At 42.8% G+C, this 21,814-nt stretch overlaps 1 protein-coding gene across 1 annotated transcript; it reads left to right on the forward strand.

The window, feature by feature from the left end:
* Positions 1 to 39: 39 nt before the first annotated feature.
* On the forward strand, positions 40 to 20,554 carry NIT2 (nitrilase family member 2). Its single transcript, XM_008178625.4, has 10 exons — positions 40 to 198; positions 4,730 to 4,848; positions 7,654 to 7,774; positions 7,917 to 8,005; positions 10,733 to 10,826; positions 12,358 to 12,432; positions 14,014 to 14,092; positions 14,925 to 15,023; positions 17,545 to 17,600; positions 19,573 to 20,554. The coding sequence occupies exons 1-10, from the start codon at positions 111 to 113 to the stop codon at positions 19,662 to 19,664; spliced, it is 912 nt and encodes a 303-aa protein (XP_008176847.2). The 5' UTR covers positions 40 to 110; the 3' UTR covers positions 19,665 to 20,554.
* Positions 20,555 to 21,814: the final 1,260 nt, after the last annotated feature.

Here is a 21,814-nt window from a genome sequence, read left to right on the forward strand (position 1 = left end):
CACACCCCTCTTCTTTGCCCGCAACTCTTCCCCTCCAGAGCAGAGCACGTGGCTGCCCTCAACTGAACTACAACTCCCAGCAGGCCCATGTACAGTCGCTTCCATTGCGCATGCGCCTTGCTCTCCCCCCCGTGGGTCTATCAGCTGAGGTCGCGTTGGCCTGGGGTGAGATGCTGCCGGCGCGAGGAGCCATGGCCAGTGAGTGACTCTGCCTCGTGCGGCATGGGGGCGGACTGCGCCGCACTTGAGTGCGCGTGCGCGGGGAGAGGGGTCTCCCAGAGCAGCTCCCACCCCGGAGATGTACGGGGGGATTTAAAGCGTGTGCCTGTAATATCTGGTTCCCTTCCCCCCATGTCCCAGGGGGCTGGGCTGGGCTGGGCTGCCTCTGGGAGGGGGAATACGTGTAAATCTGCCTGCTGCCCCCACCCTCCTTCCCCCCCATGGGGTTCCTGGCCTCCTGCTCCCCCACAGCAGCTCCCCCCTCTGCCTGCTGCCCCCAACTTCCTTCCCACCCATGGGGCTCCTGGTTTCCTACTTCCCCACAGCTCCTCTGCCTGCTGCCCCCCATGGGGCTCCTGGCTTCCTGCTTCCCCCATAGCACCTCCGCCTGCTGCCTCCCAACCTCCTTCCCCGCATGGGGCTCCTGGCCTCCTGCTCCCCCACAGCACCTCCCTCCTATGCCTGCTGCCCCCAACCTTCTTCCCCCCCATGAGGTTCCTGGCTTCCTGCTCCCCCACAGCATTCCTTCCCCCCCCCCCCGCCGCCTGCTGCCCCCAACCTTCTTTCTCCCCCTTCCCCCCTGCCATGGGGCTCCTGGTTTCCTACTCCAGCAGCTGCCCCCCTCTGTCTCTCAGCCTGCGGTCTATGGTACTTTTTCCTCTTCTCTTCCCTGGTAGACCACAGTCAGCTCCGTGGTGGGACAGGGAAAGTGGGTCTGTGAGTCTATAGTCTACCTGAGTCTCATTGTGTTCTCTTCCTTTCACACCAAGTTCTTATACTTTACTTTCAGTTGTATGGGATGTTGGATGCTGCCAAAGGCAGGATCCTGAACTAGATCATCTGACAGGTTTCATCCGAAGAAGTGGGCTGTAGTCCACGAAAGCTTATGCTCTAATAAATTTGTTAGTCTCTAAGGTGCCACAAGTACTCCTGTTCTTCTTTTTGTAGATCATCTGATAATCTGATCAGGTGTGTTAGATGTTGATAATTTTAAGCCTTCAAACCATTTCACAGACTGTTAAACTAAGGTTTGTGAAATATTAAAGGCACACAGGATTAAGCAGGCTTGTGCATTCTGCACTTAGCAACAGAGCGGTAGAAGGTTATTGGGCTATATATTGATAGTTCTGAACATGACATGTTTTCAAAGACTTGATCTCAAATTTGTTTAGCTTCTGATCTTTCAAAAAGCTCAAGGATGCTTTGTAGTGATGCAAAGATGTAGTGTTGGCTTTTGCCATCAGCTGAGCAGTCTACGTGCCTGGAGACCTGAATCCATCCCTAATGATTTCTTGCAGTGTATTTTCTGTAAATGCCAGGACATACTAAAAGCAGACCTAGAAAATTAATATAATTCTCTGTCCTTCTATTAGTTTTCCATCTAAAGATCTTAGTGTGCTTAAGAACATTAATTTATGTAGTCTCATAACTCTTAGTGATGTGGGTAAGCTTTATTATCCCCATTTCACAAACTGAGAAACTGAAGGCACAGAGAGGTTAACTCAAGTGACTTGCCCCAGTGTTTCACAGTTTGGCATTTAAACACCATGCCAGGCTATTCAATTTCTGTACTGTGTGCACTCTCTCTTGCGCGCTCTTGCTCTCTCTGTTGTTCTGTCTGAATAATTGAGATTATATTCAGGTATAAAGTCTGTTTTTATTTCAGTGAGCAAATTTTCTAAAATTGTTCTCTGAATGTTCAGAGGAAGGGAGAGGAGTTTAGAACACTACAAATTCTTGCCATTGTTAAACAGACTCTGAGATCGGATGCTTTCATGTCTGTTTAAAATTTCAGTGAAATTTTATTTACTCAGTAAACCAAATATTAAAACAGTCTCCAGTGTGAACTGTGGCATAGTGAGGATTTTATCATTTGCTTGACCTTTAGCACTTAGGAGCTTGGCTACTAATGGGTGACTAAAAGTGGAATAAGGTCTTTGACTGAAGGTATGTTACATGACAAGCAGCACAGACACTTTCTGCAATGGCAGGGTTTTTCTGTTGCTGTAAAAACAACAAGGAGTCTGGTGGCACCTTAAAGACTAACAGATTTATTTGGGCATAAGCTTTCGTGAGTTAAAACCTCACTTCTTCGGATGCAGTAAATCCACCCCCTCAAGAAGTGGTAGTGAGGTCAATGGAAGAATTCTTCCATTGACCTAAGGGTGGGTATGTCTATACTAAAAGTGCTTCAGCGGCAGCACTGCCTGAGCCTTGCCACTGTAGCATAGACACAAACTATAGCGACAAAAGAGGTTTTTTCCATCGCTGTAACAAATCCCCTTCTCCAAGAGACAGCAATTAGGTCAGTGGAAGAATTTTTTGGTCAGTCTAGCTGCATCTACAGCAGTGGTTTGTTCGACCTAAGATTTAGTTGGAGATTGGTCCTGCTTTGAGCAGGGGGTTGGACTAGATGACCTCCTGAGGTCCCTTCCAACCCTGATATTCTATTATTCTAAGTAAGGCCATGTCTACACTTACAAGCTCACAGCGGTACCGATATAGCTGTGCCGTGGTAAGAGCGCTTATGTAGCCATGTTATGCCGATGAGAGAGAGCTCTCCCATCAACATGACATAACACCAGCTCAGCGAGAGTGTCTCCCACCGACATAGCACTGTGCACACAAGCTTATGCTGGCAAAATTTATGTCACTCACGGGGTGTTTTTCAGCCCTGAGCGACAAAAGTTTTGCTGACATAAGCGCTTGTGTAGACATGGCCTACGTGGCGCAGGGGCCAGAGTGTTTTAGCTAGGTCAACCTAAGTTTTAGGTGTAGACCAGGCCAGTATTTATACCAGGGCTTAGATCAGATTAACTGTGTCTTTCAGAGGTGTGAATTTTTCGCATTTCTGAGCAATGTAGCTAGGGTGACCTAAGTTTTAGGTGTAGACCAGGCCTGACTCTTCTTAGCCCAGTCCTCTCTTCTCTGGGACCAGTTTTTGCTCTCTCTCACCTTTGTGAAGTGAGGTTTATCATTGCTCTTTCCTGACCCTGTACTTATCTCCCACTATGAAGGGGGTTGGGGCCATTCTTCCACTATGGAGGGGGTATTTTTCTTCTCCTGGTTCTGGTCTGTTTCCTTGCAATGTTTGTGGGCATTTTTATTATTGGTAGGCTGGACAAACGTTTTTCTGAAGCCTGGGTTGTTCTGACACTCAAGCTAATGGTGGAAGGAGTTCTAAAGGAAGCTAATGAACTCTGCATAACACGTGATTAAGGAGTGGCTTTGCGGAGTGTCTGCTGGACTAGAAAAAAGCACAGTAAATAAAGTCCATATAATTCAGAGGACTCTGCCAAGGTATCATCTAGTAGAAGTTCAAACAAGCACAGTTCTGCTTGCCCACTACACAAACTAACATTGCTGTGTAACTCCTGGGTCAATCTTCTGTCCTGATAGGGGTATAACTGAATTGTAAATGTGTTATCTTTACTGTTAGATATGTTTTTGCATTAATTTTGCCAGGGATGAAAGGGGGAAAAGAGCCATTCATTTTGTGTAAGACTTTGTGTTTAGCCCAAAATAATGGTTCACTATCACTGTCCTGCGGTATGCAATGCCAGTTTAGCTGATGTGTTCCCAAAAGGTAATTCTTAAGCAGAGAAGGTAGGAGGTAGGTTGAGGGGGAAGAAGCATACTCAGAAGAGACCAATGGTTGTGAAATGGATAGAAAAGACAAGAAAAACACCATTAGGATTGGTATCTGACCACTGTTAAACTGAAATAGACAAGGCAAGTGAGGTAATATCTTTTATTGGACCAACTTCTATTGGTGAGAGAGACAAGCTTTCAGACTCCACTGAGCTTTTCTTCAGGTCTGGGAAAGGTACTTAGTGTGTCAGAGCTAAATACAAGGTGGGAACAGATTGTTACGCATAAGAAGCTAACACATGTTGCAAGAAACAATTGCCCACTTCATTTTGAATGATTTATTGCGATATGTGTAACTTTCCTGTACCTGAAGAAGAGTTCTGTGGAGTTGAAAGCTTGTCTCTTTCACCAGCAGAAGTTGGTCCAATAAAAGATATTTCCTCACCCACCTTGTCTCTCTCATCCTGGGACTGAAACAGCTATAGCAATGCCGCAAACACTATTAAACTCATTTTTGGACTCATGCACTTAAAAGTTCCCCATTCCTTATACAGGATTTTGCTTGAGAACTTGGACAGAGAGTGGTCCAGTGTTTAGTGGGTTCTTTCCTACAGGTCTGTCCACTTTGAATTAGCATTTGAGTTTATGGTTGTTAAACTGACAGAAGTCTTGGTGCTGTGCAGCTCCTACCTATTGGAAGAGCTGGCTATCACTCACATGCATGTACTCCTCTTGGTACAGTGGTTCTCCAGAGGCCGCTGCAAGATCCTCCCCACACTTATTTGGAAGTGGTCTGTATAGTAATTACGTACATCAGGATAGGTGCAAATTTTATTATTCAACTCCTTTTAAAAAGCTCTAATTTAGAAGTGTTTTAGCAAAGCTGCATTGACTAATTATTTGTCTTCTCTGTCTTTAGACTTCCGTCTAGCGCTAATCCAACTTCATGTATCTGCTGTCAAATCAGATAATCTGAACAAAGCTTGTGGATTGATAAGAAAAGCAACAGCACAAGGAGCAAAAGTTGTGGCTCTGCCTGTGAGTATTGACCAAATCTCCTCAAACTACTATGCCCCCACCCACCCACAGAAACCCGTTTTCTTGGGCCAACCCTGCACCCAGCTACGTTGTTATGGGGTGTGAAAAATCCACCCCCTTGAGCGCCGTAGTTAAGGTGACCTAATCCCCAGTGTAGACAGAAGAATTCTCCCATCGTTGTAGCTACAGCCTTTCGGGGAGATGGATTAACTTCAGCAATAGGAGAACCCCTCCTGTCACTGTAGTGTCTACACTTAAGCACTATAGTGGTGCAGCTGCAGCAGTTTAAGTGTAAACATAGCCTTGTATTGGTCAAGTACTAATTTCTTTCTCATTCCAGGTATGCTAAGGTTCTCTGACGTAATAGAGTTAAATAATAGTGAGCCTGTTAGGTGTTAATGTCACATGTAAGAAACTTAAGCGTACAACGAGAGTTGGCTGGAACTAGCAGGTCTTCTTTACATGGGGCCAGATTCTGATCTCTGTTAAACTGATTTAAATCCAGAGTAACTCCATTAACTTAAATCAATTTACTATGGATGGATAATGGTGTAGTCAAGATGAGAACCTGGACCTTTTTGTTCTTTTTCTTTTCTGTTTTTCTTTTTGTCACTCTGCTACTTCTGCTGGTGCAGCAGCAGAGAGGTAAGGTGATTCTCCAACAGAAGAATATTTCTACACAGGTGGGAGAACATGGGATTCCCATGATTCTGTCTCACATTCCCTTTTGCTCCTCTCTCCAAATGCACGCTCAGAATGAAGAACCAAAAATGGATTCAGATCTTTCCTGTGGCTCCTTAATTGCAGAATTTCCTGGCCCTAACATTCGTACAAAAAATGCCTTTTAAAACATGAGAGCTGTGTTTTTGCTCCCAGGAAGAATATACAGTTGAAAATAGGTTTTGAGATTTGCATCCAGCTAGTGAAATGTGTTCTGATCCAGATATTTCACCTTCCTGTGCTTGAACTCTTTTTTTTTTCTTTCTTATTGATCCAATGGCTCCTGATCTTTCTAATTTGTATCCTCTTACCCGTTCTTTTGCCTTCTTTTGTTCTTCACTTAAGGCCATGTCTATGTGTACAGCTGCGCCGCTGAAGCACGTCTGGTGAAGACGCTCGGTGCCAATGGGGGAGAGCTCTCCCGTCGGCATAAAAAAACCCATCTCTTTGAGCGGCAGAAGCTATGTCAGTAGGAGAAGCTCTCTCATTGACATAGCGCTGTTCACACGAGCATTTATGTCAGTGTAACGTATATTGCTCGGGGCGTGATTTATTCACAGCTCTGATCGACATAACTTATGCCGACATGGGCTGTAGTATGGATATAGCCTAAGTGACTGCACTTGCAGAGATGACTTTTCTAATGCATCTGTGAGCTTTTTTCTCTTACAAGGCCTATTGGTTAATCCTCTGCTGTGCAATGCATGACTCAACAGTACAAAGTTCTTGGCAGAGTGGACTCTAAATCTAACTTTTTAATTATTGGGAGAGTAAGTGTTACAGGCAAATTTCCCTGCTCAGTTGTGCCAATGCAGCTCTCACATAACAAATATGACCTTTGATTTTGCTGTATTTGGCCTCCTACACTGAGGTTACCAATTGTTTGCTAGTTTTGCATGTGTGCAAACGCCAAGCACACCAGATGAATTTATTTAAAATGAATGTGTAAGAGAGAATAGCTCTCTGTGGGCTTGTCTTTCTGTACAGCACTGTAGCAGTGTAGCTACATTGGTGCAGCTGCACTGCTATAGCATTGTACGTGAAGATGCTACTTTGTTGACGGGAGAGCATCTTCCATCGACGTAGTTAATCCACCTCCTCAAAAGGCAGTAGCTGTGTCGATGGAAGAAGCTCTCCTGTCCACATCTGTATGCGGGGGTTAGGTCAGTATAACTATGTCGCTCAAGGGTGTGGATTTTTCACACTCCTGAACAACATAGTTATACCAATATAGATCTGTAGTGTAGATCTGGCCTTAATTGCTCATCAGTTGTCTGACAAGCTCAAAGCATTGTACAAATGTAATTGAATTAAGCCTCACAGTACCACTGGGAAGTAGGCAAGATGTATTATTCCCCCCCCCCCCTTTTTTTTTTCTTCACAGGTGGGGAAACTGGTACACAGAGAACTGAAGGGACTGTCTCAGGTTCACATAGTAATTCTGTGCAGAGCTGGGCAGGGAACTGATGGCTGACTCCCAGTCTTGTGCTTACACAGCAAGACCACTTTCATCAGTCCTACACCCCTTCTAGTGGACTTTAGTGCTGTATTGGGCAAATAGTATTTAACAGATTGCTTTGGAAGGCCTAGAGGAAGGAAAAACACCTTAGAAAATAACTTGTGTTTGAAAATAACTCTTTAGAACATGGGCTATGCACAGCCACAAATTCCGCAGTACTGATGGGCTCTTCAACCATAACTTTTCAAACCAGCCATTGGGGGGACCAGATAGCTCAGCGTAACAGTAACAGGAGATGGATATTTCAACTCAAGGATGCTGATTCAGATTGTTACCAGATTGGTAAATAAGCAAAAATTGTTACCATCTGTTTGACCTTTGTTAAATGAGCTGCTGCTATCTCTTCAGTTTCCAGTGCAAAATTGTTCACATTAAATGATTATCAGAGTTGGTGCCAATTGTTAGTCTTCCTCTGGCCTGTCTATTAGCTTATGAGTAATCTCATAGGTTCTCAGATATTATGTTGATGAGGGCCATTTAAGTACCTAGATAGAGAGGTTTCAAAGGCCACACCTTCCAGGGGTGCTTTCAGATTCTAATTTTGTTTCTTTGTTTTCCACTTCTAGGAATGCTTTAACTCTCCCTATGGTACTAAATATTTTGCTGAATATGCAGAGAAAATCCCTGGAGAATCCACACAGAAGCTCTCAGAAGTTGCAAAGGAGTGTGGCATCTACCTCATTGGAGGTAGTTTTTTTGTTAGTGTTTGTCTTCTGAGTTTAAATTCAGGTCTTAGTTTGGGAGTAGCACAAGCATTGTTTGCTTATTTGTGTAGCTGGATCGTCACTATATGTAACTGTTGGAAATTTGTCTTCTCTTCCTAATAAAGGATCCATTCCAGAGGAGGATGCTGGGAAGTTGTATAACACATGTACTGTTTTTGGGCCGGATGGTGCTATGTTGGCTAAGCACAGAAAGGTGAGAAAAGATAGAGGCATTTTGTTATCAGTGGGTTTCTCTTGATGTGACTGATATTTGGCTGTGTTGTGCAGAAGTAATAGCTGCTTTCTTTTTAAGTCTACATCTAGGTTTCTAATAGGAACCCACCATCCACAGATTTCAAAATTGAATATGAGGAACAAAAGAGGTGGTAGTTATGAGAATATGTTGTACTATAGTTTCCGCCTCATATATAATGTAGGATCTGAGGATCTAAAAGAACTTTAAAGGGGGGATGGGTAATAAGTTTGTTTTACAGATGAGGTAGGTGAGGGGCAGAAAGGTTAATTAGCTTGCCCAGTGTGCCATGGCAAATCAGTGTTAGAACTGGGGTTCACGCTGATGTCAATGGCAAAATTTCCATTGATTTCAGTTGGGTCAGGATTTTACCGTATGTCTCCTGCCTCTCATTCCATTGCTCTATCTACAAACCCATGCTGTCACTATTTTTGCTGTTACTATAACTATTTGTTGTAAATACATTTTTGGATTAATTTAGCTTTTTTGTGTTCATAGAAGTTTGGATTTTTATGTTCTTCTTCACTATTTGGTGAACAATTACGAAGAGTTTGTCAACAAATTTAATCTGCTGGGTTGTTCACAAGCTGTTTGCTTACGCTCTCTGCTGTCTGTGGTGAGCGATGGGTCACCCAAGTCATACTTGTGTATTGTCTGCTCCCTGATTGGATGGTAGAAACTTTCTATACAGGACAATAGCAAATAATAGATCCCCTTGCTTGCACACAGACACCTCAGCTCCCATGAGAATACACGTGTTTGTCTGAAAAGCACCCGTTGACCAAACACTTGTGTGAAGAATATCATTTTCTTATGAATAGTGAACAAGAGGCGCGCAAACATTGTCACACTGAACAGTAATTCAGAACCTGATTGAATAAGGCTCTATTCAGCTAGGTCTAGTATTCAACCGCTCATCTATTTTGTAACCCAATACAACATACCTGCTGCACTTGGGCTACCTTGTTAGATGATGTCACTTTAAAGTTATTTTCTTATCTTCATTATTTTTTTTTGCAGGTGTTGGGAATGTTTGTACAGTTGGATTTGTACTGGACCATTATTTTTTAATTATTTAATACTTGTGTAGCATAGCACCAAGAGGCCCACCTCAAGGTTGAACCACCCCCACTTTTGCTAGGTAGAGGCAGAGGCGGTTTAAGCTTTTGGGGGCAAAATTGCCAGTTCTGCAATCACTTGTGCATGTGACTAGTCAGAATGAGTTTGGTGGAACTTCTTGACTGTGGAAAGTCACTTGCCTGGGTAAGTTTTGCAGGATTGGGGTTAAGACCATGTTATCAGAAAGATAATTATCCTTCTCTTTGAACTAAGCTCTCAGATTTTACTTACAACTTCAATGTCAGGGTAATTTAAATGTCTTTTAATATGTACATATTCCTTTGGAAGGTAGCTCATCTAATCTAGTCTAGTATAAATGAGTGAGGACAGAAACTAGTAAGGATAGTTAAATAGAGGAACAGGTTGCCTAGGGAGGTTATGGAATCCCCATCTTTGAAGATTTTTAAGAATAAGTTAGACATATACTTGTCCCAACCCCCTTTGAATGAGGTCACCAGGACTGGCTTAGACTTGCTGGGGTCCGGGGCTGAAGCCCAAGCCCCACTGCCCAGGGCCAAAGCCTGAGGGTCCCCCCTCCTGGGGTCGTGTAGTAATTTTTGTTGTGAGAAGGGGGTCGTGGTGCAATGAAGTTTGAGAACCCCTGGCCTACGTATAATTAATCCTGCCTCAGCATGGAGGGATGGACTAGATGGCCTGTTGATGTCCCTTCTAGCCCTCCATTTCTATGATGAACAGAGTATATAAAATCCTACTGCTATTTCTGAATGACTCTTTTCATGAACAAGTTAGAGAGCCCCAATAGGAGTTCTTTTTTATTCGTTATGTCTTTAGCTAGTTTTACATAGTTTCTATTACTGCATCACACCAGAGACTTTTCATTTTATCTAGTAAGCAGTATAAAAAATGGGCATATGGATTAACTGGTGCACATTATTTAAAAGGCACAACTATTTTTTCAAATAGTTTAGGAAACTTATACACAAATCCGGGACAGGCTTTTGAGTTAAAAAATCTTGCCACAGTCCCAAAATATTAATTACATCTAAAAGAATATTTGATTGTGATTCTGATAAGGCACTGGTCTAGGATAATAAAATAGGTCAGAGCAGTGGTTCTCAACCAGGGATACATGTACCCCTGGAGGTATGCAGAGGTCTTCCAGGGGATACTTCAACTCCTCTAGATATTTGCTTTGTTTTACAACAGGTTACATAAAAAGCACTAGCAAAGTCAGTACAAACTCAAATTTCATACAATGACTTGTTTATTCTGCTCTATATACTAGACACTGAAATGTAAGTACAATATTTATATTCCAATTGATTTATTTTATAATTATATGGTAAACATGAGAAAATAAGCAATTTTTCAGTAATAGAGTGCTATGACGCTTTTGTAAGCAAGTAGATTTTAAGGGAGGTGAAGCTTGGGGGTACACAAGAGAAATCAGAATCCTGAAAGAGGTACAGTAGTCTGGAAAGTTTGAGAGCCACTGGGCTAGAGGATCCATAAGTTTAATATAGGCTCATACACAGTAGGGAGAAATCCTTGTTAACATCATTGTGCTGAATAATTTGTAAGGCGTGTCTTGGGTTATTTTTGAAACAGATTCATTTATTTGACATTAACGTTCCTGGGAAAATCCGGTTCCAGGAGTCAGAAACTCTGAGCCCAGGGGACAGTTTCTCCATGTTTGATACTCGTGAGTATAAGAGAATCAGTTATCTTTCTAATGGGCCCTAATAAAATGACAGCAACCACCATCTTGACATTGTTTTTTCCACCATAGTAGTAGTATTTATGTCAACGCGTGCTACGGCATTTGACAAACAGAGGAAGTTAGAGAGTGCATTTTTCAAAAGCACCAAAGTCCTGTTATCAAGTGAAGGAGCCTATCTCATTGGGAGTCGATGGCTCCTAAATCTCCCAGACACTTCTTGAAAAGTTTACCCATAGTCAAATCTATGATTTAAAAAGACAAAGACAGAGGGTGGTGGAAAGAGATGCAACATCCAAACAAAATGATCTGGGCAGCGATAGACATGTATCATGTTGGTTCCATTCATTAAAGATGATGATTGTAAGTTTGTATAACTAGAAGTCTTATACTTTAGTCAAACAAAAGGGTGAATTCTATTTTTCTAGGGCCTGGTTTGGGGTGTTGCACATCCCATGATCTGTATTTGTAAATAGCAGTGGTATCTCACAGGAGTGAGGTTGGTTTTGTGGAGCCCTGGCTTTGCTCTTGTGGTTTGGAGTTCTGGTTCCATAATTCCCAGCTGCCTGTTCACAGATGGTGCCTAGGCTGCTGTAAGATTTCCTCTCCAACTAGAATGGAAAGAATGGGAAAAGCAATTACTGAAGCAGCTTTTTTGTGAGGGTTCAGTATTCCCATAGCACATACTGGCAGTTCACAAAATTCATTTGAACAATGGACTCATTTTATTTAGGTCATTTATATGAGGCTCATTACACCCAAAAGTTGGCTTGGAAAAGAATAAACAAAGTGTTGAACTAGACCTGGCAAATTATATCCTATGAGGATGGCATGGTAGTGGAGATTTCAAATTTTCAGCTAACATAGCAGAATGTCCCATGTGATTTGTTTTATATCCACTCCCAAGATGACTTGCTCCCTTAAGTGATGCTTGCACTTTCTATAATCCCCACCAAAATTACCGTGTCCCATTAACTGAGCTCTCTCCAAATTATCTAATATCCCTTGCGCTGTGGTCATCTCCTTCTTGCAACAAGATGGTTGTGTATGGGAGAAATCTCTTAGCAACAACTGTATTGTTATCTCAGTGCATGTAGTTTGTGGTTTTTCTTTCCCATCTGTGTGCTTCATTGAGAAATTGATCAGTAATTTTTGAGAAGATACCTATAAAACCAGACAAAGACATAACATGACAAGCTTTTAGAGGATATAGCTGCTTGATAAGGCAGTTGTGACAGGGACCTCTTTCTACTCCATAAAATAACTAACAATATCCACATTTTAAAAAAAGAAAATTCTCAGACTGGTGCACTTTCCTGGGTAACACTAGCTGAAATTCACTGCAGGTACAGTGGTTGCAGAGAAGAAAGCACATGTCTAAAATCAGTGTTTGTTTCTTGTGGTGGAAAGTATTGTACAAGAGCTTTCACGATTGGTGGCTGGAGACCTGAGATTCCCTTCCCGCATTCAGCATGACAGTGACTTCTGCTTTGTGTCTCTTCTGTTTTGGGAACAGCATACTGTAAAGTGGGACTGGGGATCTGCTATGACATCCGATTTGCTGAGCTTGCTCAAATCTACACACAGAAAGGTGAGGATGTGTTGCTAAGTAAACTTGTCCAGACTTTGTACAACGGGGACTTACCATTACTTGAGAGGTGACCCATCCATACAGAACTGCTTCAGAAAAAGTGCTTCTTGCTTTTCAATCCACAGCTGCATACATGTGGTCAGACCCCATGATTATCCACAAACTGCATAGGTCGCATCAGGAATAGAGCTCATGAGCTTCTGGTCCAAAAATACAGCTATCTGCTTGGCTAGTCAAAGGAGCAGCGCCTCTCATTGAGACAGTAGGGAGGTGCTGGTCCTACATGACTAGATCAGAATATCAAAGACTGATGCATGCACCCTTTCCTGTGAGCCAGTGCATGAAAGTATTCCCTGTGGTTTACTTGGTATAAGTGCGTATACATACCCTTTGTGGAGGTTCTGCATATTCTAACCAGTTATGGATACTGATGTCTTTAAGTAAATACATTCAAAGGAACTTCCTCTCCTCCCCTCCCTCTCCCTCTCCCCCCGGCCCTTAATCCCAGCCACGCAGTTTTTTCCCCCGGCTGTGCGCCAGGATTGATTCCCAGGCACTCAGCTACTGGGGAGGATGGAATGTTCCTGTCTTAGGGGAAGCAGGGCAAATCAGGACTCTTAGGGGGAATTGGTCCTGCTTTACCTCCCCACATGCTGCAAACCACCCTCCAAAAGCCAGATTGGGGGAAGGGGAGTGAAAGGACTGCATGACTCAGGACATAAAAGGGATGATGCAGATCTTACTAGCCTCTCTTCCCTTTCTTGCATGGTTTGATGAGCAGTGAAATAGTTAATAACGTTGCCATTTTAAAATGTCAGTATTGGGTTTCAGAATCATCGACCTGTTGAGATAAATCAGGTAGTTCATGTCTCCCGGCTGTCGCTTTAGGCTGTCTGCAGAGTCCAAGCATCTGATAATATTTGCTGCACAATGTGAAGGTTTTCTTCACAACCATAAGGGGAAGAGACTTGCTCCTCTTTAAGAGAGAGCTTAGATTCTGGAGCACAAGATGGCAGCTGTGACAGAAAGATGCCAGTTCACTGAGTCACAGTGAACTGGACCAATTCCTCCTTGGCCTGTCTTTTGAAAGGGGTTTGGAGGAAACAGGTCACATGAAGAGGTGACTATAAAGAGGAATAGTCCTGGATCTTGAAGTTGCCAGGAAGGGGAGGCACTGAGTTAGTTGAGAGGGCCCCATACAGGAAATCTGAAGATGACTATATTCTATCCATGGAGGAAGGCACATCTGTTATAATATCTGGGGAGTGCTCCCAGAGGATGATAGACAGCAAGTCTGCTGCCAGGCAGCTATGAAAAGCCAATACCCCCTACACTTCCCCACCCTCACATGGCTTGTCCTGTCCTTAATTAGACTCATGCAACTTACAAACTTTAAACAATGTAGAAGTTAAAGGCCAGTGACCTACAAAGCCACCACGCTCTTTGACACAACTTACCTGATTGACTGTGTGTATTTCAGCAGTGCAGGGATACTGCAGCTCTGAACTGCGATAACCATGCTTCCCCCATGACAACTTCTTTTGTTATCTTATAATACCGAGGCATTCTTTTTTAACCAAGGTTGCCAGCTGCTAGTGTATCCAGGGGCTTTTAATATGACAACTGGACCAGCCCACTGGGAACTGCTGCAAAGAGGACGGTAAGAACTAAGTAACAGCCTTTCCCTCCTCCTCCTGAAAGGGATTTTAGCTTGTTGAACTGACTCAGAATTTTGTTTTTAAACTGGACTTTGGTGTCAGGATAGAAAGAATCATGTAACTCCCTTATATCTTATAGGCCATACACAGCACCAAATAATTCCCACCATCAATAGGAAAACTCTAATACTTCAGTCGTGATATAAACACCTTTGTGCCAATCTCTCAGATACGAAGCTCTGAGAAAGCACTTTTCATCTGTACACCTCTGAGTGCTTTACACAGAGAAGTAACACAGATGGGGAAGCTTGAGGCACTGAGAGGGAGAAGGGAGTTCATTCTAAGAGTTGCTCACTGATTTTTCCCAAGATCATGCTGAGTCAGTGAAAGTCAAGAATAGAACCTGTATCTCCTGAATCCCAGCACTGCTTAGTCACTTAGTTGGCATGTTGGCTCCTCTGTTACTGTCTAGATCCTGAAATGTAGGCAGTGGTTGGGATTCAGACTGAGTGTGATTCAACCAGCCATCCCTATTGAGCAAAGGACTTAAATTGGCATTAATGGGAGCTTAAATGCTGTGGACCATTAAATCTGGTCCACTTAACATATAGAAATTCCTCCTTTCCTGAGTCTCTGGATTTTTGCCTTGCTGACCTTCACATTATTTATGGTTTTGGCTATTTTGAATCTCCTAAAATGCAGCAAGATGGAAAATCCAGATCACCTCTTTGGCATAATTTTTCATTCCCTTCTGTTTATTGTTTTTCTCAAAAATAATCTGCGGTGTACAAAAATGTGGACAGTAATTTTTTTCTTGTCCTTCTTTGAATGCAGAGCGGTTGATAACCAAGTCTACGTGGCTACTGCATCTCCTGCTAGGGATGAGAAAGCGTCTTACGTTGCCTGGGGACACAGCACTGTAGTAAACCCATGGTAAATGGAGAAGAATAACTGAATTTTTCTGCTAACCAAACTTTAAGGGACACTGTCACACTTCTGTCTGAAAATGTTTCTACCTACTCTTAAAAGTATCACCTAAGATTCCTTTAACTGAAAATGAGACACAGTCCTCTACTCTATTTTTACAATTAACTTTATGCATCTGACAGCACCTTGTGTATAGTCACTTTGCTCTTTGTGTGGGTTTTTTACATAGCAAAAAGGAACAGAGAACTTTAGATAAAATGTGATTGTAAAAACACAGAAATTGTCTGAATAATTCAGAGGTAGGTGTAGCAACTGGGATTACTTCACCACTTAAAAAAAAAAAAGGGTGGATTTCAAGTTGTTTTAGTGCCCAGCTAAGGAAATCTCCTTTCATTAGCTTAGTTCCTTAAGCTAATACCCAGCAGAATTGTAAAATAGCCATTAAAGGGGGATAGTAAGAATATTTAACTTCCTGTGGGCTTGTGCATCCCCTTTCTAACAAAGGGAAAATGTAACTTGGCTGTCAGTGAAAGTGCAACAAAAAGACTAAAAAAATAAAATTACTGCTCAGTAGAAATATTTTAAAGCTTAAGGGAAGCAAACCTTTTACTGCAATGAGATCATGGCTGCTTGGACCAGACAAACTGGGTTTGGGTGAATGATCAATATCCAAATAACAAATAAGTTTTTAAAGTTTTCCTCTGAATGTAACTGGAGCTGCAGTTGGCCCTCTGAAAGCTTTTTCCTGGATTAAAAACTAATCCCAGTGTATTGAACTCTGCATCATCAACTCTCTAACTAGCTTGATATTTTTAATTTTGTTTAAAGATCAGAGATAAAGATCCAGTTAAAAAACAATTGAGTATATACCATAGTCTTGGGAAGGATAAAACAATATATTCAAGTTGAGTATCTCATCACATTCCACAAGATATCTACTCATTTACGTGACACTTATCAGAATTATCTGTATAAGAGAGAGTATTAAAAACCAAACCACCGTTCAGAAAAGTGAGTGTGTTATGTGGTTAATTCCAAAGCTGAATCACCTTGGAAGTTGTCTGCTAGAAACTCCTTAACTAGAACTTTACAAGGCTTTGGCATCTTAATCGAAGAATAAAACGAACTTGATCTTTGAGGCAGAATTAGCGGGGCATAGACCAGATAGGTCAGAGTGTATTCCATAAGCAGCAGTAATTTTCATCCATGAGCCTGAGTAGCTTTGGATAAATCAGGAAAAATATGTAACCAAGAACCTTTCTAGGCAATAATTATCTTTTTTCTTCCAAATAATTAACTCCATTCATGTTACTCATCAGCTAGAAAACTGCATTCTAAGTTCTCGTGTAAAGCTCAAACCTGTTTATCATATTGGTGCCTTAGCCCTTTCACTTAGCAAATAGTAATGCCATTGCAGCGAACAGCAGAGATGGTGAAAAAGAAGTGTGTAGGCTCAATGATGTTTTTGTTAATCCTGACTTTAAAATAGACCCCTCTATGCCTGCCTGGTTCCTTGCAATAACACACGAGTTGAATCTGAGATGGGAAGGACTTACTAGCTAGTCAACCCCCAGCATGTGCAGTATGCTGGAGAATATCTGATGCTAAACTGATCCTACAGATAAACTGTGCCTGTGCAGCAAAGACAATTTTTCCCCATATAAAGTACTTTTAGATTTATGGATTCAATGCTGGTTTGTCTACAGAGGATCACTTCTTAGCGAGCTATGTACAGCCTTATATCTACTAGAGAACTTGAACCTTTGAAATGTGAACTCTTTTTTTACTTCAAGTTGAAGTGGTGCAATGCATTCATGCTAGCCGTCCTGGTTTGGTGCAGTACTCGCATGCATCCATCCACTTCACTCTGTTGCTATAGTATGTTCTTCTAAGTACCTGTCCTGCAGCTCCTTAAAGTGGTGGATTGTGGGAGATTACTTAGGATATTGTGCCATGTCCAGGAGGCTTCTGGGAGAGGGAGATCAAAAACCTGCTGTCTGCTCTGTCACTGTAATGGTGCAGAATGACACAGTGAGGAATGCAGGAGTGCCGAGACCTACTCAGGGCAAGTGTTAATCATCAAAGTGCTGATACAATTATGGAGGGGAATCTAGTGAGGTGTAATCTTCATAAAGCAGTGCCATTCCAGAATGACTTCCAATGTGTGTATTATGCTTGCTGATTTTTAAAAAAATCTTCTGATTCAGTTTCTCAATCTTATTATTTAGATTCATTTTACACGTTTCTTAGTTAAAAACCAAGTGCCCGTGGTGTGCTAGAATCTGAAAGTGCTGTACGGTATGGGAAACGTTCTACTTTTCAGGCTCCCTCAGTCCCAAGAGAGCTCGTGGGTGTGACCATGACCTTGTCGCTTAGATTAACTCTTAGATTGTATACTAGCGGGGGCAGGGACCATCTTTTTGTTTTGTGTTTGTACAACACCCAGCACAATGGGGTCTGAGTCCCCAGCGGGCTCCTAGGTGACCCTGCAGTACAAATACTAAATAAATATTGTTTCATTTTGCAGGGGGGAAGTCATAGCCAAAGCTGGCACCGAGGAAACCATTATCTACACAGATATAGGTAAGCCAGTCCCCACCAAAAAAAGAGGAAAAGAGAAACTGGAGTCCATGAGGCTAAACCACAGGTCCCCAAACTATGGGGTGCACTGAGGGGGCCTAGGCCAGCCACCACGGGGGGCAGGGAGGGAGTGCCACCCTGCTTAGCTCCTGGCCCCGGCTGTTGACCCTGCACCCAGGATCCCAGCCTCAGCCCCCTTACTCCTGTCTGCGTCCCCCCTCTCAGAGCAGTGGCCCCATAGAATGCAGGGTGGGTGTGTGGACATGGGGTAAAAAGTTTGGGGACCACTGGACTAAGTAGACCAAAACCCTCTGGAAGCTGGGCATCCTTGGGCTCATCTGACCATGTACACTTAGCTGTGGTATGTTCAAGTTTTATTTTCCTGTTTTTAAAGACATTCTAGTGAAAGCTAAGAGCCTCATGGCCAACCCTCAGCTTCAGAAACTGAAGGCTTCTAGTCATTCACAGAAACCAGTATAACACGTGTAGCAGCAATGCCAGACCCTGCAGATCTGCCACACCGACCTGGAAGCCTCTCCTCTAGGGGCATAAGGAGTTCAGTCTCCGTGAGCCATTCAGTCCTTAGCCTCTCTGCCGAGACCACCACCTATGGTGCCTAGCCTTCTCTGTGCCTGCCGGGGGGACAGCTCTGCAACTCAACAGGCAATACAAGCACTCCCCATTAGACCTAATTAGGCCCTGCTATCTCTCTACAAGTTGGGGATAGGCACCCTCAGGCCCTCTGACTGTCTCCCTGGAGTGTCCAGCCCTATTCCACTGGACACTCGCAGTATTCAGCTTCGCTACTTCCTAAGAAGCGGTGTACCCCAACTTATCAGTTACGCCTCCGCTCACCGCTCTGCTTAACATGCAGCACTTGTATTTATAGTGAAAACAAGTAAAAGTTTATTTAACGAAATATAATGTGGAGCACTGCGATTCAAGTGGCAGCAAGTTAGAAGTATTGGAAACAAATGGCTGCTGAGAAAATACTAACACAGATTCTAGAACCTAGACTTACTTAACTGGAGACTTTCCTGTCTTCGAGAGAGCAAAGTCCTTCCAGCATTCTACAGACTGGGTTGGTTGTGATCTTCCATTTGTGATACAAATCACACTGTCCGTCTGCCGCCTCGGTGAAGGATCCAGCATGTCTGTTTGCACCCCAGACATATCAGAACAATCCATTGCCCTTACTGGTAAACTGGATCTCCCTCCCCCCCGACCTATTTTGTAAATTTCCTCCCTTGAAGATTTCACAGTCTCTGGATTAGCATTTGGCTCAGTATGCAAACAGGCATCCAGTGAGACATATGTTGCTCAATACATACTTGACCAGCAAGAGGAACAAGCATCCATTACCCCCTGCTTGAAAGGAACCTGTCCTAGATATGTCACCACCTGGTTACCTGCCTTCCGAACGTAATTTTTAATATAGACACAACTCCTTAAGTATTATCTGTCCATGCCTTTTGCAATGATTATGATGGCTACTGGCTGTGAGTGGAAACCTCACGGGCCATTTTTTAGTGAATTATGCTGCATATATCTGACCCCGGGGACCTCTGTGAAAAACTCTGCATGCTGTGCCGTCTGTCAGTTGGCACCAAGAGATTTTTGGGTCACAGCGTCACTTGTGGCGATAGTTTTTTGTGATCTAGCCATTGATCAGCCACAGAAATGCATAGGCCCAGATTGGTCAAACCCATTCAGACAAGTTCCTCTTCACATGACTTGTACAAGTCAGATCACATACATATCTCCTGCCCTGCATAAGGATCAGGCTCCGTCTTCATGCACGCAAGTCAGGTACACACAAATCCATGCAGGTTTGAAAATCTCACTAATCCTTTTTCAGTTCCTCCAGTTCACTACAGTCTCTCTCGTGGACCTTTGCATACAAAGTGGTGCACATGCTTTTTTCCAAGCATCAGCTGGAGTTTGTCTAAACTATTTAACTTTTCACTTTTTACAGACCTGAAGAAGCTTGCAGAAGTCCGCCAGCAAATCTCCATTCATACTCAAAAGCGCTCAGATCTTTACAGCGTAGAGGCAAAGAGAGAGTGAGGCTTCGTGCATACAGCTCCATGCTCTTCAAAACTCAGATCAAGAGCTGCTCTTTTGACATTTGATTGTGTCATCAGACAGAACAAGACAGTAAAATAATCACTTTCACAAGCTACTGCTGACCTTGCATCCAATATCATACGGTTAAGCAAAAAAAGCACATGCTGGTATAATTCTGAAATGAACCCTAAGTGAAGCTGAATAGAGGTGGCTTGTGAGCTGGCTTTTATCTCCTTTCATACTTTAGCTATTTCATGGCATTTTACAAAGCCATGAGTTAACTGCTGGGCCAGAGTTTTGCCTGCAGCTTTTGAACCCTGAACCTTGCCTAGCTGAAGAGGAATGCTGGCCAGGACCCTGCACTTTCTGAAAAGTGCCATGAGACTTTTAGTTTCTACCCAAACAATTATTGAAGGTTTAGTATCTCAACTGTATTGGACAGAGTGAGTCCTGTTGTGAGGCTTGAACCCACTGCTGTGTGGTCCAGAGGTAGGGCTAACACCGCCCCACTGACATATACCGAAGTTATATTTTCTGTATGCAATGATGTAAAATTGAAGGTGTTTCTACTGTGCCTGTCATATCTAGGCATCAAATTAATGATGACTTTTCTTCTCCTTCCTTTCTGCCCTGTGCATCCCAGCCCAGGCATAGAGGATGCATTCCTACTCCCATTTGCTGCTCCTTGCAGTTCTCTAGCACTTGCCTCTGTCTTCCTGCCTCAGGTTCCCTCTGGAGCCTATTGCTGTCAGCCCTTAACTGGCTGCAGTGAAGGGGGAGCTGGGCAAAGGCTGCCATTTTATGCAGGATCCTTGCAACTGTGTTCAGCATCAGTATCTACCAAGTTAATTTTTACACTGTTCTTTATATTAAACACACTATTATTCTTAGTCTGGTGCTTGTGTTCAATACAACAAGAGGAGCTGGTGTGGATTCTTCTGTAGGCTAGGGGTGGTGGTACAGCATCCTTTTGACAGGCTATAAGAAAATCCAGTTAAACAAGACTGATATGAGATGGCTCCTGGAATATTTTATCACCTTGCACTGTACAAATAAAGCACCAATCACTGGCCCTAATAGAGGGTGTGATCCTGCTTCCCCTCTGAGTGTGAAATTCCCTCTCTCCATGGGGGTGGGATTGCGTGATTGGGAGTGTTTTAAATTGCAGATAATTAAAGCAAAACTACTATGTACACAAGTGTCAGGGTAGCAATTCTGGTAGAGAGAGATAGTGGAAAATCTGTAATAACTCCCCTGAAGAATGTGGGATACCAAGGCTGAGAAAGGAGGCCATCACACCCATTCCCCCTTATATTTGCTTTGGTCTCCCTGACTTCTGGAGTTCTCTGGACAATCTAAACCCATTCCCTTTTCACTTTAATAGCTACTTCTCAAGTTTGTAAGGAGCCCAAACTTTATGTAAAAGTTTTTTTTAAAATGTAGTAGATCAGTAGTTTGTCACCATTAGCTCATCTAACAAGCTACTCTTCCTCTTCACTGCTGTAAATATTGAACTCACTCTTAGCATTTACACAAGTCATTCAGTTTAATTTCTAATTGAGCCTGAGTTAGTTTTGTAACTAAAGCCAGACTCCAGTCAGTGTAAACATGAGGGGCCAAATTCTGCCCTGTGATACCAAGGAACAGCTAGACTATCTGCAATGGAATAATTCCAGATCTACAGTAGTGCTAGAAAGGTTTTAGACCATTATGTCTTGCATGTAGAGTATAAGCTAACTACAGTGCAATTCCTGGCTTTGGCAGCTGGTGCTGCAACTTCAGTGATGTGGAATTCCTTTTCTTTGTGTGTCAGGACTCTATGTGCACAGACTGTACAGTATTACCTAAAGTGGCTTTTTCTAATTGTTAAAATTATGCCTCCTGCTATTTGGAACTACTTGTGGAAAATTGTCCATACTGTTGATTTTGGATCAGACAGCCTAAGGCTCCTTTATTGATCAATCAAACATGCATGCATGGGGGAGTCAGCCAAGGCAGCCGAACCCCCCAACAGATAAAATGCGAGAGATTATATAGGATAAAAACCACAAAAATTACATATACTTCCTTAAAGTTTTACATCTATGTAAGGAATAAAGCAGAACAAGTTTTCCTGTTTTTCTTAGTTTTGCCCTTTGCGGTTTCTTGCT

This window comes from Chrysemys picta, chromosome 1 (assembly GCF_011386835.1).
Source record: "Chrysemys picta bellii isolate R12L10 chromosome 1, ASM1138683v2, whole genome shotgun sequence".
In the NCBI taxonomy this organism is placed as follows: domain Eukaryota; kingdom Metazoa; phylum Chordata; order Testudines; family Emydidae; genus Chrysemys; species Chrysemys picta.